Source organism: Cinclus cinclus, chromosome 3 (assembly GCF_963662255.1).
Source record: "Cinclus cinclus chromosome 3, bCinCin1.1, whole genome shotgun sequence".
Classification (NCBI taxonomy): domain Eukaryota; kingdom Metazoa; phylum Chordata; class Aves; order Passeriformes; family Cinclidae; genus Cinclus; species Cinclus cinclus.
This window is the reverse complement of record NC_085048.1, coordinates 87,239,001-87,266,664: the sequence shown is the minus strand read 5'-3', so window position 1 is coordinate 87,266,664 and position 27,664 is coordinate 87,239,001. Positions and strand designations below refer to the sequence as shown.

The window sequence follows — 27,664 nt, the reverse complement described above, 5'->3', positions numbered from 1 at the left end:
AGTGGAAGTCTACAGAGGGAATTTGCATAAAGAGTTTTTCTGAACCCTCAAGCAGCTTGATGAAGAGATGATGGGGTCACCCAGAACAGACAGGCATTCATCCTCTTTCTCTTAGGAGCATAGTAATGGAAGCTCTTGGGAATGACTACAGCTTCATTTTATACAACCACAGTTTCCTTTAATTTCTACTTTTTTACTATATGTGGTCAAGCAAGCTGATACAGAAGAAGGCATAGAAGTCAAAGCTGTTTACATGTACACAACTCCTTTAAGGGAATTATTCTGGGTTTATATCACTACAACTAATCACCAGCCCATGGCTTGATTTGCCAAACTCCTCACTGCAGCACTGACAGTTTCAGAGTTGTGAAAATCCCCAGATTGACAATTCTAGATACTATGAAGGGTCAGCTCTGCATCTCTCTTCCCCTGGACCAATTTTCAGAGCAAAGAGCTAATTCAGATGGTTTGCCCACTGAGGCCTTGGGGCTCTATTCTCTGGGCAATTTGGGGAGCACTTATTTTTGTTTACTTGTCTATTTTCATTTGTTTTGTTAGGATTTTACAACTGCTGCTATTTTTTTATTATTTCAGGCCTTCACATCTGCCTGACTGGAAAGCATGGAAATCAGCAACTGTTTTGACAAGATCAAAGAGGAAACTTATCCATCATCTATAGACCAAATCCATAAATAACAACAGATAAGCACAGCATTTGGGAGATTTTCATTCCAATACTTCCTCTGTCTCCATTTCACATAAAATGGTAATAGTGTCTGTCCTATGAAAATCTTTATCTAGATGGTGAAGGTCAAGATTTCCAGAGCTGATAGCATGAACACTTAATAGTGCAATGTCTACCTCATATAACAGATCAGGGCTCTGGTAAATGTTACCAATACCTCTTAAAAGGCTCATCTCAAAAATAATAGCTAATTTTTCACAAAACCACTATCTACAGATTAAGAAATATACTGTTCTTTTTGTGTAAGAGATATATGTATCTAGTTCACATGGATGGATTTAAGCTACTTAAACTAAAAACATATAGCTACACTGGAATGAAGTATCATGGAGTTAAAAGTATCTAAAGCTGTCTGATCGTTCAGGATGCAAAGTAATTTCTTTATCATCCATTACCACCTATTCTTGCTTATCTCCTGCCCTTTAGTCACAAAATCCCCTATTCTCTATTCACAGAAGGCAGAGCGGGGGGGGGGGGGGGAAGCTAGAAGAAAAACCCCATCTATTCTTCAGAACAAACCAGAGTTTCACTTAGCTATTCCTTCCCAGTCACTAATGTACTGTTGAATAAGGCAGTGTAGATTTTGTTTGCTCTCCTTCTTCCTTTGTTTTCTAAAGAGACAGTCTAATGTTAACTTAAGACATAAATCCATATACCTGGGAGATGATCCAATAATGTGATCCAATTATTCTTTTAATAGAACACGTCTCCCATTTCTACACTGAAGCCCTTCATTTCAACATCCAGCCAGCACAGCTTTGTTACACTCCCAGTGTTAAACTAAACTATGTCCACCTCGCCAATAGAGTACTATAGAAAGATTCAAGTGACAGAACAATTGCAACCAGTAATTCTGTACAGCAGTGTATAGTGAACTGTAGACATAACAGAATCTCATGTGCCCCTTCTGCAGAGTTATTGCCAGAGGCTGGGTACATGTGCTTTTGCTACCAGAATTTAAATAAATCTACATGTTTAGTAATTAAATCCTATTAAATTCTTCAAAAAAAACAGCCTGTTTGATGTAATTATGTTTTGACTGTGCATACACAAACAATACATTTGAAATCATATATTAATGGATTTCACCAAAAAAACCAGAAAATTACTTTCAAGCTACTTACCAAGAACAAGCTTCTCACTGATCAGAAGGAATGATGTTATACTTTTAAGAACTTCAGCAGCTGCTAACAGCATCTCTGTCTCTTGCTCATCTCCACAAAAATACACTATCAGCTGAACCCATTTTTTCAAGACTTCTTCTGAAATCTGAAGGCACAGAACATGTGAGAAGTATGCTGTACAAGCCAGTGTTACCTCTTACCATCACACTGAACTATGGCCTGCTTAAGGGATACTGCTCATTAGCAAATGCCTGGTTTTTTCCTAAGGGGTGAATCCCACATGAACATTAAAAAATTGGGAAATTTTCTTTTAGTTATAATAGTATTCACAGGCAAGTCTTTCACTCTGTCCCTTCACAGCAGGCTCACCAATGACCACACAAGTCAAAGCATATTTTTGCCCATCTCTCCAGCCTGTCGAGGTCCCTCTGAAGGGCAGCACATCCCCCTGGGGTACCATCCACTCCTCCCAGATCTGTGTTGCCAGTGAACTGGCAGAGGAGGCACCTGCCCCTTCATCCAAGTCACTGATGAAGAAGTTAACCAATACTGGGCCCAGAACTGACCCTTGGGGACACCACTAGTGACAGGCCTCCAACTAGACCCTGTGGCACTGCTTACAACCCTCTGGGAATTTCCATTCAGCCAGTTCTCAATCCACCTCATTAACTGAGGAATAAATGAAACCTCAGTCATACTCTGCCTCATTCTGCCTGGTACAGGGCCATGTACCTCCGCTGCACAAAGGGACACAGCCAGAGTGTGTCCTACAGATTCTGTAACAGGTCAAAACAAAACATAAATCTCCCAAGATGTTACAATGACTGAAACTTCAAGCAGACACATGGACAGACTATCCAGAAAGACAGAACTAAACTTTTACCTTATGGAAGAAAAAAATCCCTTCCACAGATGTAAATACTGAATGCAAGCCCAATGAAAGCATTCAGATGTAAAAGTGATGTACCTGCTCTTTCCCAAAGCCAAAAGCTCTCTCTGCAGGTGTATCTTAGATCTCCCATGATTTATATGCTTAGTAGAGAAAGTTGTTATAGCATTTCTAGCTCAGATTTTTACAGTATTTTTCATTAATTCCTCTTTGTTATGTTAACTTTAACTACTAACACTATGCCTTTCCTGTAACAAAAAAATTTAATATCGTAATTCATGTTCCTAAATTCTTGCGTGCAAATCTGATTTTATATTTTTTATAATGCGACATGGTTATCAGCATATAATATGAATCTATTCTGCTGCTCATTCTATGAAAAATAATATCTTTCTAAGGAAAATAATCTTCCTTTTAAAACAGATCATGAGAGTTTTGTTTGTTTTAAAGTATCCACTAAGTAGGTTTTATGTCTTTGAAAGTATTTTTTAAAATGTCTAGAACTAAAGCTCCTTTTGCACTGCTTTTCACATACACATGTGACATCACAGATTGACAATTCAAAATCAAAAGACATCAGAGCTGGCAGGGAACTGCACCCAACCACTGCTTCAGCTTTGTGCCTTTCCACCTGACATGCTCGCCAAAAATCAAGAAACCACAACAAAGCTGCACTCAGTAAATAGGCTGGATTCAAAACAAGCATTAAACACTGCAGGCATTTCCCTTTCCATTATAGTGACCATTTTGGATGAGCTCAGAAGCTGAAATTACTCCATCAGAAATATTTACATATGTATTTAACTTAAAATTACTTTGACAGGGATGTACTGAGATAATATTCATGGCCATGTCATTGCAGAACATGGCAGTGTATTCAGAGAGGAAGACATAATATCGAAAATTATTAATGGACACAAGAAAACACAAGCTTGGGGGTTGGATCTAAAAGAAGCCACAGACACTGCAACCACTAAAAACTCGAGGATTACACTCTTAACCAGCTCCATTTCCCTTACCTGCTGATGGTTCTGGAAATGGTGGATAACCAATTTGGATGCAAATTTGAGAGCTATGGTTTGACCTTCAGGGCTGTGAAAACAAGGCAAAGGACATATCAAAATGCCAGCTATTTCTGTTATCATTTTCATCTCTAGAAGTAAACCAGCCAGCTCTTAATTATTTCTGATTATCACCAACAGGTATTTTTCAAGCTGAGCACTTGGAGTTACTACATTAGAGATCTAGATGTTAGCTAAGTTCTCAGCTGACATTCAAATGAAAGATGCCCTTACTTCCACTTCTCTCATGTTTATTTTCTATTTATATACTTCTCAGAGAAGAACACAATTGAAAATGGTACCTGAGTCAAATAAACCAGACTTTATTTTAAATTGTGAGCAAATGCATCTCTTGAAGCTGGTGTTTAGCTGCAGGAATATCTCTTGTACAGGTGCTAGAAATGCTCTTAGTGCAGAATATGCCTATTGCCAGCTTCCAAGTCTCCTTGATGCCTGGCAGGATCCAAGGACATGGCTCTTGGCACCATGGCTTCTGAAGCCTATTTCTACCATGGGGAATGGCAACACCTGAGCAGCAAGGCCTGCTACTTCAGCCATTTCCCTCTAACAGCACCAGTCAGTGTTATTTTACCACCAGAATCTTCTTCATCCCAAAAATGACCACTCCCTATCATGATCATTTGAATTCAGCAGCAAATATGCACAGCTATAAAATGCTGTTCTACACTCCATACCCTCTATATTCAATGTTTTCAACACTGGATTGGCAATGTTTACTTGGCCTAAAAAACTATCAGAAACAGGATGTCATACTCTTAGAGCCTGGACACTGTAAGGCAGTTTGCCCTTTCCACTACGAATGGATGGACACAGCTTCTAATTCAGTAGGAACTTCAAACTGGCTCCACATTTTTTAGTTATTTCTGCTGATTTTACAGATAAGGACTGTATAAGGAGTGCAAACCCTAAGGATTCAGATTAACCACTCCTGCCAATCCAGCAAGTTAAATGAGATCTCTCATTCTTTCCACAAGCCACCTGCCCATAAACCAGGATAGGACGGATGGCAGATTCACAGTAAATGAGTGTATGGTTGGATCATTTTTTGTTAATTCTACAGTAAAGTCAGTGTTTCCCAATTACCATTCAAGACAAATTATGGTCACTGGCTATCACAGGGCAGCCAGAGTAACTTCTTGTTTAAGGAACTGTACTACTGGACATTTAGAGGGTGCTGGTATGACTTGTGGGCCTTTTTAATAATTCAGATAAAGGTCTTACTTCTCTGAAAAAATCTCAAGAACCCACTTTATTCAAATAAGCCACACTCTCTTTTCTGAAACACAGATTTATAAATGAAAGGGCAGTTCCAAACCAACATACTTATGTTCAACGCTGTAAGTTTTTAAAATGTAAGCATTTCAACATCCATGACAGACCATACCTGCTGGAGATATCTGCAAGGTTTAAGCTCCAGGTTAAGAGCTCATTTGGATTCATTTTTATAGAGCTTTCAGTCTTTGGAAGCACATTTCTGAGATCCATATTATAAAGGATTTCCAGCACCTGCTGACACAATTCACAAACCAAGAATTTACAGACATTCTCAACAAGAATGTGCACATTTGAGATAAATAAAACACTGACTTAAGCTCCACTCCAAGAACACAAATAGTCTCTCTGGACAGTTCTAAAAAAACAAAGAGGAAGTTCTTGCTTTTTTACACAAGAACATCTGTTACAAAATTAGTGCACAGCTCCTGTTCAGTGTAGAAAAAATCCCCAACTACTCACCTACTGTTTAAAAAGCATAATGCATGTTTGAAATATATATTTGAAACTTACAAATATTATCTAAAAATTAAAACATAATTTACTGAAAACATACAAAATGTCAATAAAAATTTTTTATTTTTATCTTACCTTGCAAAAACACTGGGGATTTGTTTCCTTCAGAACCATTGTGAGAAGAGTGTCTTCCAAATCAGTGAGTAAACACAATATACCTCCTCTTCCTTCTGCAATGTGCTTGGAATTTCTTTGTTTCAGCCACAGCAGTATTGCTTCCAATGCCTGCAGACGCACTTCATGGAACTCACAGTGCAGGAGATGAGCTACTGACAATGAGGGCTTGGCCACTTCCTTGGCAGCAGCTGAACCACAGCTCTGGATGTCAGGACCTGCAGTCACTGACAGCACTGATATTACAAGTTTGGTGATGCTCTGGAGATAATGTATCAGTCCTGGTACTGCAGATGAGTAGGGAATACCAGACACCAATTCAGAATCTGAAATTACTCTCTTCATCTCTTCCCAAAAGTCAAGCAACTGCATTCCTGGAATGAGAGTAACACTTAGTAAAGTGAACAAACAGATGATGTTACAATCTGCTCCAGACCATGAAGTTGAGAAACATGAGGTATGCAAAAGGTATCATAAGATAAATTCAGGCATGAAATGAAAATCAGAGCTCTCCTTCATTTTAACCTGATTCCAAATTATAAAAAAGCTTTGCTAGATATCACATGTTTATATGTGATATTCATATTTATATCAAAATAAGTAAGGACACGAAGTTTTCTGATAACTATGATTGTTTCAACACATAAGTTGAAAGTTTCAAACAAGTTAAAAATGCTACAGTACCTTGTGGATTGCCTGCAGTCTTCACCAATTATACCTGCTTGGCAAGTACTTCTTTAAATCAAGCTAGTAATACAATATTGCAAATTGTACAAGCCTATCATTTCTACCACTGCAGAAAGTGATTAACATGAATAAACTATTAAATATATGTGGGAAAAAATGTAGATAGTTAGCTCTAAAATCAGAGACCAGACTGAACAAAAGTGCTGTCAGACTACTCAGCTGCAACTGTAATCAGAAGAAATGATGACAGAGGCCATTCTGATAACACCGAAAATCTCATGCCTTCATAGTTTTAGTCAGAAAAAACTGCTGTTAAGAAGATGCCCCTTCAAGAAAAATAGACCCATCCTGTGTGTATCAAGCTAAAGAATTTACTTATTAAAAAAACAGGATTTTTTTCCTATTATTCAATTTGAACAGTTAACATAGCTAAGAAAACAAAGGAGCTGCACTGTAACCCCTCTTATGTGTCAGCACAAGAACTGTGACATTTCAGCCATTTACATCGGTGCAACCTTGTCCACATGGCCCAGCACAGCCTGGGAACCTTCTTTAGTGCTTGGCCACCTCCTGGAGTGAACAGAGGTCACTGCCATCTCTGATACCAGAGGGTTTCAGACTTCAGCAGAGCTGGCAGTGTAGACACAAAATTAAAGAAAAAAGTAATCAATGGTGCTATCTCACCACACAGATTGAAATACTCATGTGCCTTGAGCTCAACCTTCTTCTCCATCATCAGAAGGAAAGAACCATTTTATAATACTGAAACCATTTTGCCCAGTTCAGAGTCTGTATAGCTTTGTACTACAAGTAAATGAACATGCTATACCCCACAAAATTCAAATGCAAGTAGGAGAAAAATCACAAAAGAACAGCAAACAGTGCCACTAGTGCTAGGGGATGTTGGAAGTTTAGGTTTTTTTAAATGTAAAAATGCACTAAAGGTAAATACAAAGATTAAACAAACATTTCTTCAGTATCTGCAAGAAGTCAATTCATTGCCATGTAACTTTGCTATTTATAGTTAAACACTGAGCACAGCTAAAATACTGTCCTACTAAATAGTCCTACTAAATTCCTGAATTTGACACAAAGCCACAGTATAAATATAGATTCATTTTGTTGTCCATGAAGACATTTCCCTAAGCCTTCTATTTACAGTTAAATATCCTGCCCTTTCATATTCAGATTCTTCCAAAGCCATCTTAATTTGTTTGACATTTACACAGAAAGTTGACATGGCTGTACACTGTCTACCACATAAGACAGAACCATTTCTGAGTAATTCTGGAGACGCTTCAAAAAGATCTAGTATTTGTAAAAATATTTCAGACATATTGCCTGGCCATTAGCTCTGTAGTTCACATTTTTGCTACAGTTTCTTTTTGGAAGGGACTTGATGCAGTCAAAGGAACTCCAGTATCAGTGAGAAGCTGTCTCTCAGCATTATCCTCCACATGACACAGCTGACTTCGGTCTCATAGCAATGCAAACTTGTATATTTTATTTGCTACATTTCTAAACCTCCTCCAAGCACACTGCTTCTACACACTGGCATCGTAGCATAAACTAGCATTAATGCCTGTGTCACACGACACGTATACAACTGCCAGAATTCCTGAATTTCGGAACTGTCTGGTTGCCTTGGAGAAGGATTAGGTCTTTGCCTCAGTCATTACACAGGCTGGCTCCACAGACAGCAGTTTAACAACAGAAATAAACCCAGGCAGCTGAAAGAAAAAGGTTCAAGGTCAAACACCTCAGCTCACAAAGAGAAACAGCTTCCATTTCGGAGCACGACACCTTTCCAGGTTCCTGCCTGCTCCTGTCCTCCTTGCTTTACATTGAGCTACACACAGGCAGTAATGGGAAATAGGACAGGATGGAAGGGTCAAATCTCCAGAGCAGGGAAGGGGACAGTAGTATTAGGTGCACACAGAGAGAGATGGAGAGAGAGCAAGAGAGAAAGGAAAAAATTAGGGGAAGGGAGGAGGGTGTCTTCCATTTAGTTGGTGTCAATTCTGCCAACTTTGCCAGAGCCTGCAATCCACCATCAGAGCGAGTGGTGACCCTCCCATGGACTCCAGGAGCTGGCCCTGCACTGACCTTCCAACTCCGCAAACTTTCATTTGTAGTTTGCAAGGCCAGCACAACCTCTCTTTACATCTTTATCTCTGAAGGGAAAACTACTTTCATATAAAAAACATAGCAGAGCTACTCACTCCCAAAACTACTAGCTTGCAGAGACTGCAATACAAGAGTCTTTGGCAACAGATTCTCTTTTTCTGTACATATCAAATACTTCTGCTTTGGAAGCCTTCTGGATGACTTCTTTTTTTCCCATGCAATTGTGAAAGACTGGATACTGTGGCTCATCTATTTTACAGAAAGTCTCTTTAAAACTGGATGTCTCAATGGCAAGGCTGTCAACAAAGTAAGACTGTCTGCATATTTGCTTAGCCTCAGCACACCAGAAAGCAAATCCTGCATTCATCTTGTGCTCCACATGCTCTCCAACACTCTTTTTTCACACAAATATGTACAATAGGAAAGAATGGCCCCTGTCTTATTACAATGCAGTGGAAATATTCCTGCTTTCAACTTCATAACTAAGAAATCTTTCCAGGCTTTCATGTAAATGTTTTCTCGTCTGCTTAGCTTTAAGTAAACTCTTTCCTTTGGCTTACATCAAAATATCCAACTAAACCAGGAAACCACACTGCTTCCCAAAGTAAATGTCAGCCTCTGTTGTTAAGATACAGTAACGACATACTTTTATTTACAAACAAATATCACTGTACAGTTTGAATTACCAGATGCTGTGAGAAGGAAGAACAAATTTTGGCAAACCAAAGAAGGGTCCTGGCAAACAGCAGTCTCTCCAGTATGCTGACAGATGCAAAAGAGCCCCCAAGAATTAAGTGGATTTAACTTTATTTTTTCCCCCTTAAGGATTGCTTCATTTGTGGGACAGGAAGAATTTCAGCCTGCTTCTAGTACAAGAGACATCTTACACAACCACTTGGTTCTCCTCAACACCCAACACAAACATCCTCAACCCCTTTGTGTCCCCCACACTAATACATGCATACATCATCTATGTCACGGCATCTAGGTTTGAGGGGCTGTTCTCTTTAATCCTATTTGTGATCAAGTGATGTTCTGCCATGTACATGAAGTAAAATGGTCTTTCACAATCTGAAAATAAAGAGGAAGGGAAGAGGAGCAGAATGGAATTAGGAGACCTGATGAATCTCCAGTTATAAACCTCCTCAAAATTTAGCAGCTCCCAAAACTGCACCCTGCCTGTCTCTCTTCTGCTCTTCCCTGCCGTGGCAGACAGGACCTATTCAGTCTGTTCCCAGAGTATGTAGATACACAGAGCAAGGACAGAAAAATGTCCCTGCTCAGGGAGTAACAAACCATCAGCTGATGGACAACTCGGCTGGTATTTCATCTCAGAAGCACTACAGTCTGTCCCAAAGTGAGAGAAGTAATCTGAATTCCTTCATATTTAAATCTAAACTTGTTTTACCTCCTTGCACGGTTGATATATTTCTTTAGCATTTAGTAATTTCACAGTCATTATTTAACTGTACCAAGTGGACAACTCTCCTGATCATCAGGTGTACTGTGAGGGGCTTCCTTCTGTACACGTGATTAGTATAGCTCTAAGTATTTGCACATTTCTAGATAAATATTGAGACTAAATCCTGTATGCAGGCCCTCAAGCACCCAGACCATCTCCCATGTTCCTACCAGAGGTTTCAGAAAAAAGAAATAAAGTAGGGGAAAAGGAGGGAAGTTACTACCAGCATCAGAAACTTTACTGACACCCTGCAAGGGCAGACAAAAATGGCAATAAAATGCTGCTGTGCCTGCAGTACATTGTTATGGGAATGGGATCTGAGCAACAAAAATCTGGATATTCATCATTATTCAACAAGACCTGCAAGAAAGCACAATTGTTTATGAACTGAGGTTAAAATCCACTTTCAAACCACCATCCACGGACATCTGAACAGATCATATGAATAGGGAGTAGGCTGAGAAGTAATCAGTGCCAAGAGATTTTCCTAGACAAATACTAAGAAGTATTTTCTTTTGTATTTTTCCTTTTTATTAAAAGTGGATTAGGCCAAATCACTGCTAAATGGAAATAAAACCACAAAGAGAACAGAAAAGTCTGTTTCATTACACAGCCATACTAAGGTGACTGTTGATCATCATAGAAAGGGCATATTTTAAGCAGGATGTTTTCTTTTAAAGACATCTGCAACTTCTTCAACATCAGAAACTCAGCATCAGAACTCACAATAGGATTCAAAACTACAAACATGACTGATTACCAGAATCCATGGATAATTTATTGTTGAGGACACAAGCATCCCATTGCATTTTGTACAGCACAATGGAAAGTTTCCAAAGGAAAAAAGAAGGGAAAAACCCCAACATTATCTGGACACTGAAACAGCTATTTTTTCTTACAGGTATTTTTTTCTTAACAGCTTCTCTCTGGCCCAGCACTGAGTTTTCCAGTACTTTGAATTCATATAAAATCATCAAACCCCATAGAGACAGTGCAAGTCGCTCAGTGGTACATGTTGGAATCTAAAGAGAATCTGATTTTGAAAGGACAAGCAGTCTCTGTCTTCACGTGGGGACAGAATTTTAACTGCTAACATTAATAAACATGACCAATTCCACTTTCCCCTAGTGTCACTTGTTTCATGGAACACCGTTTCATATTCCCTGCTCAACACAGCATTCCAGCAGCATTGTGCCTACCCTCCACAACCCTCCTCTGATCACTGTCTCTGCCATCATTCTAAAAACACTTTTGCTTTCCTCCTCCTCCTCCACCTGTGTCACAAGTTCTGCCTTCAGTTTTCTTTGACAGCTGTTGGTGTTGCACATATCCATCTCCTTTCTCCAAAAATTTATCCTTTTCAACCTTGGTCCATTTGTTTTGCTCTTCTGTCTCACACTAACTTTTGGTCAGTCTTTGGACCACTTCAGCATCCCTCATTTGTCCTGCCTCTGGCATTTTACTGTGCCAACCCAGTCACTCCCTGTGTCTTGGACTTCCAACAGTGCCACCCGCAACTTCTTCATTCTCCTGTCTGCATTGAATTAGAACAATGAGTACCTAAAAAAATTTCATTTTGACTTGTCCAATTTAATGTTAGTAGGCAGAGAACATTTAGATGATCCTGTAAATATGTTTTAAATCTTTACCTTCCTTAAGCCAAAATAAAAACATTTACCCAGTGCCACAGTCAATACACAGCAAACTTTATATAATTTTGGACAACATAAACAAAAACTGCCTTCAATTTATTAGGAGTGTATTCAAGTTTAAGCTAATTAGACCAAATAACCAAAACACATGTTAACAAGCTGCCAGTGTTTTTATTCAAACAATTCTTTGGCCACACTTCTTAAGGATCTAGGTAAAGAAAGTTAAAGCATGGCTAAAATAATCAACCTAGTTATCCCTGTCAAATTTCTACCATTCAAAAATCATAATTTTTTTTAAGTTAGCCTGAAGGAAAAACTAGGCTACCATTTACCTTCTTTCCAAAATAAGAAAAGATTAAGAAGTATGATACAGAAAAAAAGTGGCCACAGCCTTCAAAGGCTACTTTAAAGTCATAGAAATCACATAATTCAGGAAAACATTTAAGAAATTCCTATGTAGAGACCAGATTGTGCTTTCCTTGCAAAGCATTGCAAAGCATCCAGAAGTTTGATAATCCCTATTATTTCTATCAAAGTATTTTATAACTTCTAATTAAAAAGGACATATATAACCAAGAGAATGATATTTAAAACAGTATTTTGTATTTGAGGACAAAACCTGCAGACAGTTGCAATAATAGTCCATGTTACTGATCACATACACACACACATGTGCAGTGCACAGTATTCTTTGCAACCATTTCTTTAGATTGTGAGCAACATTTAAGAATCTTAACCAAGCTACATCTACAGAAGGTTTAGATATTTGGAAGACAGCAAAAGAAACAAAAGTATGTTTTTGCAAAACTCTAGGAAAGAAGTAAAAGTGGAATACTGGCTGCTCCATTTTGGTATCAAAATAGTCTCTTTATTAACAGGATTAATCATGTAACTAAGTAACTAAACTAAGTAACTGTTCCATGTTTGACAACAACACTGGAGTTTGGTTAATTTCAAGAACTTTTAGAAATTCTTCCACCTCAAATGTAGAAAGGAAAAATGCTTGGTTAGCCTACAAGTGGCACCTTTTCCTAAATCACAGATTCATCCTATTTGACATCTTTTTTAAATGTTTTCTCTTTCCCACCAAACTTGAATTTTGAAGACACTATACTTGACAACAGCCAAACCAGCCAGCAGATTGACAGCATATATACAGGATAAAGTAACAACTTGGCAGGATTATCTTTAGCAAAATTTTGTTTCATCTTTTCCTTCTTCTGTTCTACATCCTACTTCACTTACGCTGAGAGGGCTCTATCAACAAGTGCCATTTTTTGGAACCCTGGCCATAATGTGCTTCTATTAACCAAGTATATTATAGAGAGTTGCATCCATTTTCCCTTCATGAAATGACAAAATACTACAAGAAAACTTTTTCAAGACGTGAGCAAGAAGGAAAATGTGACCACTCTTGTCTTGTGGCACTCTTCATCTGTTACAGAGAGAGCATCCCAGCTCTGAGCTTTCACTGCAGTTCAACACTCTGGCTCCTGTGTTACCAGCACTGCAGAACACATTAATACTCTCATCTTGTTTTGCTTCACATACTGATTTCCAGAAGATCTGAAAGCAGCAATATCTGTGACAGGTCCTCTCGGAAGTTCACATATTCAACAGAGGAAACTTATTTAGTGAAACAGTGTATCACACAAAGAGTCCTGCATCCCATCTCTGGCAAAGCCCATCTCTGAGTGCACAGGAAAACATGCACACATGGATCTGGAGCTCTACAGACCTCTGCTTCCAACTCCTCCTGATCAAAACTTGTGAATTTGCAAATAATCATATACACAGCTAAGGCTGAACATGTTCTCACATGGACTCAGAGTCATTTTTCCCACCCCAATATGCCCAGAAATATTACTTCATTCCTCTGTATTATTTGAAGTGCCAGAATATCCCCTGCAAGAGGACTGCATTGTTCTCCCATGAGAATGAAAAGGCCCTAGACATCTGTGATTTCTGATATGTAAGAACAGTAAATGTGGAGAAAATACATCAAAAAAGTCTGCAAGAACAAATTCCTTGGATGCTATTAATAATTAGTAATAGTGACAGCAGACATTAGCTCATCAAATAATCCTATACCTAGTAAGAAATTTCTTTGCTCTCAATAAAGGTAAACTAGCAGTTCCATATTTCAACTTTTTTCCACTTTTTTTTTTTAAGGCTTGCTTGCAACCACAACTGATAGCAGAATAAAAATATTTTAAAGTTTATATAGCCTTGGCATCATGTATTGTCTCGGGATATCTGAAAGCCCTCAGGCACATCAGGAGCTGAGAAAAAAGTTCTAGATTTTGCCTATCACCTCAAGGAAAGAAAACTGTCTTTTCCCAGTGACATGAATCAGGCAACACTTCCAACAAGTCCAGCAAATAGGGGCTTTGGGTAGTTTTATTTCGTTTGAGATAAATAATCATCATTTAACCAGCAGTAAATTTTCAGCTGGACAAGATGCTTTTGGTATCCATTACTCCCTGCCTTCCTTAGCTGACATTTTAAAGCTGATGTTTTTTGAATTTGTGAAGTAAATTCCCTAAGGGCTATCCTGCACTTTACGAGACATATTTTATTAATTGAAAACAACAAATCACTTACAGAAAATAATCATAATGTAGGAAAGGCCTAGGCAGAGCTGTACTCTGAAAACCTCTTTGTAATTGTAGCCTTTTTAGACAGGCATAATCAATTAGAAGTGGTCTGATTTTAACCAGTTGCAGGCTCATTACATTGCATTCCCATTTCTGTTGATGAAAATCAGTTTCAGCCTGTGGCCTGGAACTCATATACAGCACTTCCTGGGGCCTCTTAGATAAACACATCAAGAAACAGTTTTATTTGGATTTGTCCCTCACCCTTTATTCTTTGAAACAACTTTACAAATCAAGATTAGAACAGAGAAAAACCGGCTCATAACCAGAGATATGCATATATGAGTAAGATATTTATTCTCAGGAAAGTATAACACTTCAATTAATAATCATATCTTAAAAATATTTAAATGGGAGACTCACAACATTTAGTTTTAACTGGTGAGTTTAGTCTTTCTCTTACTGTGCCATGGGACACTCAGTTTCTATTTAATATAAACACAATACTCCTTTCTTTCAGAAGGGCTTCTTGCCTGTGACACATGAAATTGTCCCCAATGTATCTTCAAGTTTTCAAAACAGTACTTCCAGCCTAAGTTTTTACTCTCTGTAGACACTGCCTGAAATATGTCATTTTAAACCTATGCAGGAATGAAACTTTTAAGCAAAACAATACTCGTGAACTATACCCAAGCAGAGAGAATCTGCAAAAATAATTGCTTCCCTTCTGCAGAAACTGTACCTTACAGCACCCAGGTTTGGTACAGTCCATATGAGCTTTGAAAAATAAATGAATTCACTATAGTTGGTAATCCAGCCACAGCATGATGCAGTCCCTCAGGCTCAAAGGGCTATTCACAAGTCAGGGCATTAAAAAAAAAAAGAAGGAGAGTTTCCTGGTGTGGAGAGGCCCATAAAAGCCTTTGCAAATGTGCAGCAATTGTTTAAAAACCAGAACAGACAAAAACACACAAGGATAACTGAAATAGGAAAGAAACTGATAAAGGAAAAGCAATGCCCACTAAGTAAGCAAAACGAGGAGCCCTCCCCTGGAGTACTGGCTGTTCCTTCCTAAAAGAAAATACAAAAACAGAGCTGAAGGGTGAGTGACAAGAATAACCAGAAGATGAAAAAAACTTCAGATGAAGAGAATACAGAAAACTCAGGATGATTCATACCACAAAGGAACTGAACAGTGGTAGAGGATCATGATTAAAGAAGTGTAAAAATTAGTCTTTCCAAAAGGATCTCTCTTTTCAAAAGTAGTATTCAAAACAGAAGGGTGATAAGCCCAAACATGGCTAAAGGAGGTTTTGGGGGTTGTTTTTGTTTATTTTGTAGCTGTGATACACAGATAGACTTTTTAATGTACAGCAAAGGATTATCAACAAAGCCAAGGGCATATGAGGATTTAAAAAGCTTTATTCTGTAGTAACAACAAAAAAAAGTATATTTTAATATAAGAATTATTGATGGTAGGTATAGCTTAGCCCCAGAAAAAGCAACAAAGAGCCAAGAAAAAAAAAATATCCCTAGAGACACATTATATTGAAACTGCTTTAGATGGTGCATTCCACCCTATAAAGCATGTGGCCCATGCCTAGTCACTCTGTATGTCTGTCCTTCTGTTGTAAGGGCTAGTTCTGCATCAAGCTGTCTGAAGAAGCTAATGTCAGACATGTTTATCACCTACTTGCTTTTCTAACAACTATCACTATTTGAAGTACGTTCACAATAAATCACACCAACAGCATTTTAGAATTAGAATGGAACTACATCAACCAAAGGCACAGGCAAAAGAAAGCAAAAGGAATTGGTTTTAAAATTAACAGTGCCCACAACATGACTATCTGAAAAAAGGAACAGTTCCAGTGACTTAAATGTAGCATTATGAATTTTAGTGAAATTACAGAACTATTCATTAACTGCGTTCCTGGACTGACAAAGTAATTTATTATTCACTTGCTCATAAGAAATGAACAAAACAGTCCCACAAGGAAGCTACTTACAGATGACTGAAAGCTGCCTACACACTGGCACATGTGAAAGGGTATCCCTTCCTCCATACCTCTGGTTTTCTTACTGTTCACAGCTTGTTTTGTACTGCTGCTAACTATAATCTACAACATTAAAACCACTGATAATTCTCACTGGTGCTTCAAAGAATTCCCACTGATAAAGAAACAAAATGAAAAAAAAAAGAAACTGAAAGAAGCTCTCAGAGATGTTTTTTATAAAACTTCTAAACATCAGAAAATACTTTCCCTGAAACTATTTCAGGTGTCTCACTAAGGAACATCTGTGTGGCTTTCTGGAAAGGTTAGAGTAGCAATAGTCCTGGATTTGGATTTTGGATTAAAAAAACATTTTGGAACATGGAGAGGATCTTTTTCATTGACAGCCATTCTAGGACTAGGAATACTGCAAGATCATCACTTCAAGCCTTGACATGGAGCCATACCTCAGTTTTCTCCTCATCAAAACCGAGGACTAGTTCTTGAGAAGGCAGAACAAAGAGCCTTCTATGAAGCAGCTAAAGGATTCCAGAAGTCAGTAGATACCTTGAGCACAAGTAATATACTGCTGTGTATCCAGTTTCAACAGAGCTCAGAAACAGACATTAAATCCAATGTACAGAAGAGTACATTTGACTTACCTTGCTTTTGAAACTTCTGCAGGTGAGTACTCAACATCACAAGGACATCAAGATAGGCAGCTCTGGTCACCAAACATGGATTAAGCCTAAAAAAAAAAATAAAATCAAGCCTTTGAAGTTAAAATCCTTATAACCTTATGCTCAGAAACAGCAGCAAAACAAACTAGTTTGGCATGTCTATTTTTATTAATGAAGATAAACTACTGGTCAAACTAGACTACATATATAAAATAATTAGGCCAAGTTATCTAAGCTTCACTTCCTGGTCCATTCTGAGTGACAGTCTCCCTTGCAGAACAGCAACACCTTCCTCCTCCAGCCATTCCACTGAATGGTAGTTGATACATTCCATTACTACTGGATGAACCAGCCCATTGTAGCACCTACTATGCCTTTGTTTTGTTTATAGATAATGTGTCTAACTAAATGCATCAAGAAAAAGTCCTCAGTTCTCACTGTTACAGCTCATACGAGAAACTTCCCTTGCAATGTACCTGCTACACCTTTTAAATGGCCATAGCTCTCTCACTGATGAAGACCAGAGGTGTTCACTGTTTTAAAATTAGCTATTCCTTCTTCCAAACAAGAATATTTAGGATTTTGAGTATACAATGGAAATTGCTAATAAGCTTTCTGCTCTACCTTTCTAATTTGCAAGTGAGAAACATCTTTTTTCTCTCCAATTAAAAACATAAAACTAGGTTAACAACTTCATTTTTCTTTGTATTACTATCACTGAAACATATTTAGCCATGTAAACTTTTTAAAAATATAACTTAAAATGTGAACAAACAGGAAATATTGTTCAAAACACAGAAATTACTCTGAAGAGCCCAATGGGACTTGTACTAAAACAAAAAACTCAGAATCAAGCAGCACAAGCTTGAAGTATGACTAATTCTGTTCAGTATTTCATTTTTATTTTATCTGGCACTTTTTTTGTATGCTTATCTTGAAGTCTGAAACTCTTTCAAAAATTGTTAATTAAAAATGTTCCAACAAACATTTTGAACTCTAACATCCTGAAAATTCAAGAAAAAAAAGCTTTTTCAAGTAAGATGTGATCATGACATAAAAATGAAAGGTTTGAGACTCTTACATAGTTTGGCCACTGTATTTGTCTATGGAGAGTTAGCCTATGAACCTATTAAAAAAGACAACTTTAACCAGAAACATTGCTCTCACATGCAAGAAGCCTAAAATTATTATGCTTTCCTTTATGACCTACAGTATTAGGCATCCACATAACACACAGCAGAGTACGTGCTACCAGTATCTCTCTTTAGAAGAGTTTTTTTTTTCCCTTCTGCATAAAATGAGACCTTTTGTACACTTTCTTACTAGTGAAGTAGTCTAGGTTCATACCTCCTCAAACTTCTTCATGCTTGCCTCCTACCACCTGCCTTAAAGCACAAGAGCCAAAAGCTGCCTGCTGAGAAGATGCACATCAACAAGAACCAAAGCCTTAAGAAGCCAAAGCAATTTTAATATGGCCTAATTCTGAAGAATCGTATTAGGCAGACTTAATTTCTATCCACCCTGGTTAAGCAAAGATCTTTTCCTGTATCTTGGACATCCAGTTGCTGCCTAAGTTGTTCCTCACAAATGGGTGTGGAAACACCACCAAGGAATACTCACAGAGTTGAGAGCTCAACCCATAAGAAAACAGACGGATGGATCAGTCAAAGGCTCAGAAGAAAAACAAACCACAAGAGGTCTCTCACAAATGGATGAAAGCAGCCACAACAGTTTTCAGCCAATATGAGGAACCTAATGCATCTACTGCACTTCAGCTCCCTCAAAAAATTGAAGACTCACTTATCATTCTGTGTTCTCAGTGGAAAGAAAATCTCCAATGCACAAACTGTGCCCTGGGTAAAACATGGCTGATGCAACTTTTACTGAAGAAGAGGCAACAGCAACACTGGCATGTTTTTTATTCTGGTCCAGCTTTTAAGCACTTACCACTTTATTTTAAGTATGTGCATATACATGTTTTGATTTTGAAATGAGACTTTTCCAGCATAAAACATGCCAAACGTTTGTCCTTGGCTGGTTTCGTTGCTCTGGTGATGCTAGTGAATTCTCATCTGTATGTGCCAGACGGACACAACAGGAAATTCAGTTTTCCAAAACCAAGAAACTTTGGTGTTGTTCAGACTGTAGCAGAAAGCTCAGTCTTGAAGACAATCAAATCGTGATTTACGTAACAGATCTGACAGCCAAAAATCACAATGCTGAACATTTCAAATTATGCACTGCACACTATTTAACACGACCTGTTCATGCAGAACTTCAGCAACATGAGTGGGAATAGTACAGGATGTTTCCTTTTCAAAACCAATACCAATAAAGTAGTGTTCTCATAAATGAAGTTTGAGGAAATCTGTCTCCAAATAAGAAAGTCACAGTAGTAGCAAAAGGTGGGAGCTCCAGACATCTGGAACAGCATTCCTTTTTTCTGTCCAAAACCCAAAGATTATTTTATTTCCCTTCCAGCCTGGTTATTAATGGAAACAAATACATCACACGCTCACTCCAGATGATAAACTGTACATGACTCTGAAAGGGATAGAACTAGAGATGGTTAGGACTCCCATATCTAAGGGTATATCCACCCAGAAATATAAAGTAGCTATCAAACAATATTCATACTATTACACATCTATACTAATAGCAGGCTAGTGATGCCAGGGCACATAGCTGATTAAAGCAATGCTTTGTCTATGCTAGCCAGTAGCTCAGTGTAACAGCAGCACATCTGGAAGTCAAAGACCTGGCACCAAAGACCCAGTGGCCACCTGACATACCACATCCAGATGCCTTAAACCATAATTTTCTGAAGTTCAATTTACTGCTTTGTGTTTGAGTATAGAACTTACAACCAGCCTGCTCCTGGACTCTTACTGCACTTAGGAGCTTGCCCCACACTTTCTAGTACTCCTTCATAATGCTGCCACTTGGAGCTTGACCGTCCAGGTGGAAATAAAAGCCAGGTCACAGGCAACTGCTGCATTTAGTTTCACTAACAGCTAATACAGCAGAATGTTTCAATACATCTGACCAAAGAGAGGTTATAGGCTGTCTGTCCTGAGTAACGTGGGAAAGTCAAGCACTGTCATAGACTGGACCTGCCAGGCAGAGGGAGGGAAGACTCCTGCAACAGGCAGGAACAGAAAGGATTCCTACTTTGAATTACTACTTAGCAAGAACAAGACGCAGAAAAAAACGTATTTCTAACTCAACCAAGAAGAACAAAATGATGATGAGAGGCGCTGCTGTGTCCCCACCACATGACCCTATGCGGACAGGCTAAGAGAATTAGGATTGTTCAGACTCAACAAGATTGCAGCCTTCCAGTACCCAAAGGTAGCTGGCAAGAGAGAGATTTTACAAGAGCCTATAGTGTCAGGACAAGGGGGAATTCAAACTGAACAAGAGCAGGTTTACATTAATATATTAAGAAGAAATTCTTTGCTGTGAGGGTGGTGAGGCACTGGAACAGGTTGCCAAGCGCAGTTGTGCATGCCCCATCCCTGGAGGTGTTCAAGGTCAGGTTGCACAGGGCTCTTAAGAACCTATTCTAGTTGAAGCTGTCCTCAGCTCACAGCAGAGGAGCTGGAACTAGGTGATCCTTAAGGTCCCTTTCAACCCAGGTGATTCTATGATTCTAGAACTCCACAGAATGTACTACATCATTAAAGGAACACAAGTCAAAAAAGTTAAAGGGACTGAAGATTTTAAAGGGTTTTTTGGTTTTGGGTTTTTTTTTTAAATTGGCCAAAGCTCTAACAGTATCTTCAGTATGATAGAAATAAGTGTCTTTTTTTTTTTTTCCTTACTATTTTAGGTAGGCCTGGCTGAACAGCAGAAAATCTCAAAACACAGGTGACACTTTGCCTACTATTGACACTTCACAGCAGATTTCTGGATTAGATCCTGAAAATAAGTCTTCCAAACCTACTCAGCTTCTTGTCAGTAATGATGAATTTGGGATAGAACAGACAGACTTCCTTGCAATTGCATTTTCAATTCTGGCATGTGAAAATAAAATTTTAGAAACAGTTGAAGACACTTGCAGGAGAAAACGTTTTGTTAGCTGTTAAGAGTCCAGGGACTTTTTTTTCAAAGAAAAATGTTAATGGAGCTAAAGAGTCCGTTAAAATTCCCAGGCTCCCGTTCACAGCCCTTTGAAGAGTCCAAGGTTAAACACTTATAGAATATTATATGACCAAAGTAACAAAGAACTATTTGTTTTCAACAAGGAACTGCCTGGTAGGTGAATGAGGAAGCATACCCCCCTTCAGGAGATGTAAATCAGACTGGGCAGGTTCAGAAGCTCCATGTGCAACACTGGGGTTTGCTCCAGCTGGCTTTGGCTACCCACAGTAGCAGTAGGGCTTGCTTTGATTTCTGCTCTGCCTTTACCTCCACTAAGTACCACTGATTGCAGCATAGGTCTATGCGACTGAAATCAATCCTAGACTCTCACAGCTTGGAGCTCTACAAATATTATCTTTAAAATGTTTGATTCACCTTTTAATAGTTAAGTCATGCTGAATTTGAGATAGTCATTGGTTTGCTTATTTTGGATGGAAGATCTAATGCAAACCAAACTGGCATTTATTGAAGAAATCAGCAATATGTGGTCACAGACCTCCTGTGTACTTGGCTCCCACAATTTCATTGCTTCAACTCTATCAGGAACACATGGCTTAACTTTTGAAATTAAGTTTCTTCTGTATTACTGTTTAATTTAAACAAGATCAACATTAATGAATTACGGAGCAAATTACCTTCTTTTCCAAGAGAAACAACAAGGAGCAAAGAACATGGAAAGCTCACACATTTGGCCTCAATTCTGTCAGAACACTGGGAAAAAGACAATCTCTTGTTTTTATAACCAATAAGGTTTGCAGAGGCCCTTAAACAGCATTTCTACTTATTAAAGGGCACCATTTATAACCATACAGATTTCTGTATTAAAGTCAGGATACCAACACCCCTTTATAGCTAGTACCAAAGACTTCTGAAGTACAACTTCTGCAGATTCTCATAATCTTCCCCAAACCCCCAGTTTGGAATCTGACAGCTATTTTATCCTGGTTCATTCCTCTTTTTCCACCTCACTTCAAGAGCAGCAACAACAATTGTAACATTAATTTATTGCACTTGTTACGTAAATAAGACAGATACAAGCTAGTGATTATGAAATCAAGGCAGTTTGTGTTAATGTTTATTTCATTCGCTTTTGGTTATGCTAGAAATTCAATGTTTTCCAAAAAGGTAGTCTGTTTTGCTCATATTTCTCCTCATTAGGAAACAGATGTTAGAAAATGATTAGCAGAACAAGCACTATTTAATATACAGTAACTTACAATATTTACTAAAAAATTTAAAAACATAAAAATCAAAGCATATTTCCTCAAACTCTCAATGAGCACTAAGAAATTTCAAATGCAACCTGACAATTAATGTCTCTTTAATAATAATCCATAATCTCTCTCTTGTGGATGAGCTTAGATACAAGTATCATAGTGAAGACAGCTATCTTACTGATTTATAAAACCTTTTGTAAGAGGTCTCAGAAAAGCTCTGCATTTTGCAGTCTCCAAGCTTTTAGAAAAGTCTGAAACACTGCAAATTTTCTACCCAGTGCTGCTTTATGAATCTTTTTAACTGTTAATCTTGTTTCTGAAATGGGACTTTAACTTTATTAATTAACTAAAAAAATTGAATTTCCTCCTAATAATGTAACATGGACACTACAGGTCTGGTCACAGTAAAACAGAAAATAATTAACAGTGTCAGACAACATTTTTTTTAATACAGTGTTTAAGTGACTCTTAGAAACTCAGATTGGTTAATCTCAGCTCCAAACTTTAAAAACTGATGACAAGATTTGGATAATGAATCAAGTTGACGTAGAACTTGAGTCAAAATTATACAACCTACAGAGTCACCTACAAATCTTTGTATTTTGTCCAAAAATGCCACAACATACACTTAAGCATTGGGGTAAAGATACCAGAGCTGGCAAGATTACAAGGGCAACCCCTTCAAGGCCAATTCACAGGTACCTTGTGAAGAAGAAGAGATTCATCTTAATGACTTGCATGACTGTTTTCATTTCAATTTTCCAAGTGATCAATTAATCAAATGAAATGCCTACTCCCTCTCTGGTCTTCAAAGAAAAAGTCACTCTTACTGTAATGCTGTAATGTTTCTGGAGCCTTTAGAAAGGCTGAAAAGGACTAAAATTCCTGTAAGGAAGACCTCTTCTTATGATTAAACTTATCAATATTATTTTAGGAAAAGTCCCATAGTAAAAGAAATACTAATTACTATACACTGCCCTATGCTTTTGTGTAAATACCATGTCATTATCAAGGAAATTTATATTTTAGGCAACAGATCAACTTCCTGGTGATAAGAGTTTAAACCCCAAATTCTCCTACTTTCCTGTCACCTTTATTACATACAGTTTTTGATTCCAACAGAAGAACAGTTTGTTTCCTAAACATCATATTCAAGTTAATGCACAAGATGCAATTGCACAAATTCCTGTATTTCTGAACTTTATAAACATTTCTGATAAGTCAAAATTTTATGAACATTTGAGGCTGGAATTTCATCTTTAGCTCTACATAAACAAGGGAATGAATTTTGATTAAGTCAAACATGTCATAGCTGGTACTTGGGGACAGGATTGTGCAACTTCCTATTATGAGTTTGCCACTGTGCCTTTCTCTTCCATAATCTCAGGTTTTGCGGCCTGCACACTGCCAATTAGATTTTGGATTTACAGTTTATCTTTCCCTCTCTATCAGCTCCCAGTGTACTCCTTGCTGAAGAATGGCCATCACCAAAAGTATTCCTACTTCTGGTGGCCAGATTCTTCTGAGATGTGACCTGCCATTGTGTCAGCTAATATATCTTCTAAACGCACCAAAATGCGCATCATTTGTGATGTCTTGAGTCTTGGTACAGTCAACTCTACGTAATCCTTGAGGGCTGTCCATAAGGAGCTCTATCCTTGGAGGGTTGATAATGAACCAGGACAGGCTGGCTTTGTACTGACCACATTTTACCTGCAGCATGATCTGGTAAAGGATCAGTTGTCATTTATGGAGGCGACAAGGCTTATGGAAATCACTCCTACACACACAGCGAGCGGATGATTAGAAGATTAAATCTTCTGTTGTTTTGGTTATTAGCTTTCAAATTCTGCAGTATTCCAAAGACTGAGGTTTTTGGGGCTGTATTTGTTTAGAGGGCAGCATTCATATTTTAATCTGTTTTCTCTCAGAGCCCACATCTGTAGCACTGAATCAACATGTATGGCCTTCCTCTTGTCTTCTTAAGGAGACATTAATAATGGATTTAATTATTAAACTTTGTTCATAGCATTTTTAACCATGTAATACAAAACCAGCACATCAATGAACATCACAGCCAACAGACCTACATTTAATGGAAAGCATTTTAAAAAGTAATAATGAAGCCTGCACTACCAAGTAAACCTTGCTGAATTCCTGGAAGCACAGGAACACCCGCATAGAAATAGAAATGCAAACATTAGTAACAGTGCATCTGCTTGCCTACTTGGTGCTGTTGAGATCTTCTCCGAGTACTTACCATGTGCACAGTTCCCTCACTTGCCCATTCTATAGGGACATCTCATCCAGCATTAGAGCAGGCATTGTCTCCAAAGGGAGTTGCTAGTCTGGTGATTTAAGTTTTTCTACCACTCTCAAAGCCAGACTATTATGTTGTTATTAGTTTCCCTGGTAATGACAGAGAATTTATTGCTTCAAAAAGAGGCTACACAAATTATTTTATCATTGTGACAGCACCAAGAACATCCTGCGTTTCAGCTATTAAGAAAAATTAATTTGTGCTCCAGCTGTCCTTGGTGAATGATACTGAAAGGCTGTGTTTTGTTGGTATTGTTTTTTAGCATACCTGATTGATAAAATAATCCTGGCTGTTCTCTTTTTTGTTCTCTTAATGAGAACCTCATGTGATTCCTGGGCAGCATCCTAAAAAACTTAAGAGATCAAACTAATCCCATGTGCAAATTTAATGCATTTTACACAATTAACATCAGAGGGCTTGCTTATAAAGAAACAGCTATGAAAACTCTTATGTTTTTGAAAAGTATTTTCAGATATAAGTGAGGACTTATGTCCAAAATCTGTAATTGTATGTTGTTTCTGCCTACTCCAAATGTTGCACTGGTGGAGGGAGCACCTTAAACAACCTTATCCAAAACGTAATATTCCTGGAATGTTACTATTTAAGTTAGGAATATACCTATGAACCAGAGTCAAACACTATTTTATCTTACGCAAAGTACATCTTAAACTTGCCTGAAGTCCAAACGTCTCTACTGATACTCGAAGTGGGTGATCCAAAACAAGCAATCACCAACTGCCTAAACAAACAGTTTGTAGCCGTGTTAAGGATACTGTTATCAAAACTGTTGAAAGAGTGGACTTGAAGCAGCACAGAAACCTAAATTAGCCTGCTAAAAGAACGTAAGATTTAACTTAATGCCTCTAGGAATAAATTTATGAACAATGACGTGCTATGACTGTTCTCAAAAACAAAGACAAGCAAGGCTAAAACAAGGCCCATGGGTTAGAATGTGCAGATTTACAAATTACTGGTGAGTCAGCACCAAGGCTGACAGAATTCAAGAAGTGTTTGGACAATGCTCTCAGGCACATGGTGTGACTCTTGGGGATGGCCTGTGCAGGGCACGAGTCAGACTCAATGATCCTTGCGGGTCCCTTCCAACTCAGCTTATTCTGTGATTCTGTGAGCTGTTCAAACTGGTACACTCCATATTCAGCTGGAACAGGACAGCAAAAACTCCACATTTTGTGTATCCAAGGGTAAACACATGAATTATTGCTCTAGCTGACAGAAAGTTAAGTTTTCAATTTGAAACCTGGTAAATAAACTTCTGCAGACAAAGGCTCAACTATTTTCAACTTTTGAATTTGGCTGTACAATGTGTACAAACCACTAACGAACAAGTGTAATTAACTGCACTTCTCAATGTGTAGGTTTGAAAGATAGAAATGAAAAAGTGGAAAAGTTAGAACAAGAGATGCCAAGTACAGACATGGCCTTGGAAGTACAAGGAGGTTCATCTTGATGTGGTGGAAGAAGAGGCAGGAGTACTAAAAGAAGAGAACTCTCTCTGCCCAGGAGAATAACCTTACGTTCTCCCCACTTCTTGCTTATTAGAAATTACAAAAAACCACTTCCAACTCCCAAATAAGAACCACTTCAAAAATCACAGAGAGGCTGCTTGCAAAGTTGCAGAGAGACATGGGCATGTTTCACTTCTGTCCAAGTAATCCTGCACGTGCCCCTGTTCTGCCTGTAATAGCCTGCTCACTAGAAGTGAACCACTGCTTCTTCCAAGAGGCAATGAGAAGAAAGTCATATTTAGGTTGCAGTCTGAGCCATGAAATGCTGAAACCACTGAGCCACATTCTTGCTTTCTACGCAGATGGCCTAAATGCACACTGCGTGAAGTTTCTCCTAGGAAGGATGTAAGACTGCTCATCCGCCTATTGTCACTCACATAGCACTGCCAAAAGTGGAGGGGGGAAAAGGGATACAACAGGCTTGATGGAGTGCCATGGCCATCAAAACTTGGCAAGTCACCACACTGTGTAGGACTATAAAATACTGATGAGATTTCCCTCATTCAAAGCAATCATAGCTGGATCATCAGAGAGTCAGCCGGGGGAAACCCAAGCAGCATCTCTCAGTGAACAGTGAACCTTGTTTTGAGCTCGTGCCCAAAATAACTCTTGCATGTATTTGTCGTGGGAGCTTGAGTCTTGCGCAGGACCCATTTGGATTTTTAACAGTGCCAACCACAAAGCAGAGAGCTGTAAGCAGCAGCAAGGCAGAGCACAGGTTATTTGGGTTATGAACACTCCGCAGGTGGCCCATTCCAGACGAATCAACAACTCCTTGCAAAATGCAAAGCCAACTGCTTTAACACAAGGTTGCTCCACACAAGTTAGTTTCAAGAAAGCCACCTTCTTAGAAGTAAACTCTTCCAGTACAGACAAGCTCTCGACCAAGAAATGGCACATGGCTAGAGGTGAGTAGAGAATGTTATTTGGTTTCTGGCAGGACCTCAAAGTCTCTTCCCCCTCCTGTGGTCTCCAGTAAGTAGGAAGGCATAAAAAAAAAATCCACCTTAAAGTGCTGAAAAGCAGCATCCTACAGCAAACCCATGCAACGACACGATTTCTCAAATTTTCCAATACCAAGACTTTGTCACGTCAAAGGCTACAAATTAAACAAGGGAGATATTTCTGGGACTTCTGTACAACACATTACCAAATCCAAAGTCTGCTCTTCTAGTGGTCTGTATTTATGAAGCAGAAGGCATCAAGAGTTAGTCTTGTAACTCCCCGGTATGCAGCCGAGCTAAAAAGTACTTAAAAAAATTTATTCATATGACAGAGCTTTGAACTCTTTCAAAGATTTAGCTTGATAAACGGATCATATTTTAAAGCTTTCATCAGACTAATTCACATCATTTTTTTCCACTACCTAAGTTCTCCAACAAAGCAGATTTTATACTTTTTTTTTGGATTTGTGTTCTTCTCAAACACCCTGCATTTCCCACATTTGCAAAAAATGCACTAAACTAACACTGGTGTGAAGGTGAAAGAAAGCAGTAACTTTACTAAAACACTTTAGA

General features: G+C 38.4%; 1 protein-coding gene across 1 annotated transcript in view; it reads right to left on the bottom strand.

Annotated features, from left to right (window-relative positions):
• The window catches only part of THADA (THADA armadillo repeat containing), a 153,776-nt gene that overhangs the window by 30,780 nt on the left and 95,332 nt on the right, over window positions 1-27,664 (bottom strand). The window contains exons 30-34 of the mRNA XM_062490364.1: window positions 16,924-17,009; window positions 5,704-6,116; window positions 5,225-5,346; window positions 3,778-3,850; window positions 1,870-2,014 (exon numbers count right to left, since the gene is read on the bottom strand). Coding sequence (XP_062346348.1) covers window positions 1,870-2,014; window positions 3,778-3,850; window positions 5,225-5,346; window positions 5,704-6,116; window positions 16,924-17,009 — 839 coding nt within the window. The remainder of the gene's footprint in view (window positions 1-1,869; window positions 2,015-3,777; window positions 3,851-5,224; window positions 5,347-5,703; window positions 6,117-16,923; window positions 17,010-27,664) is intronic.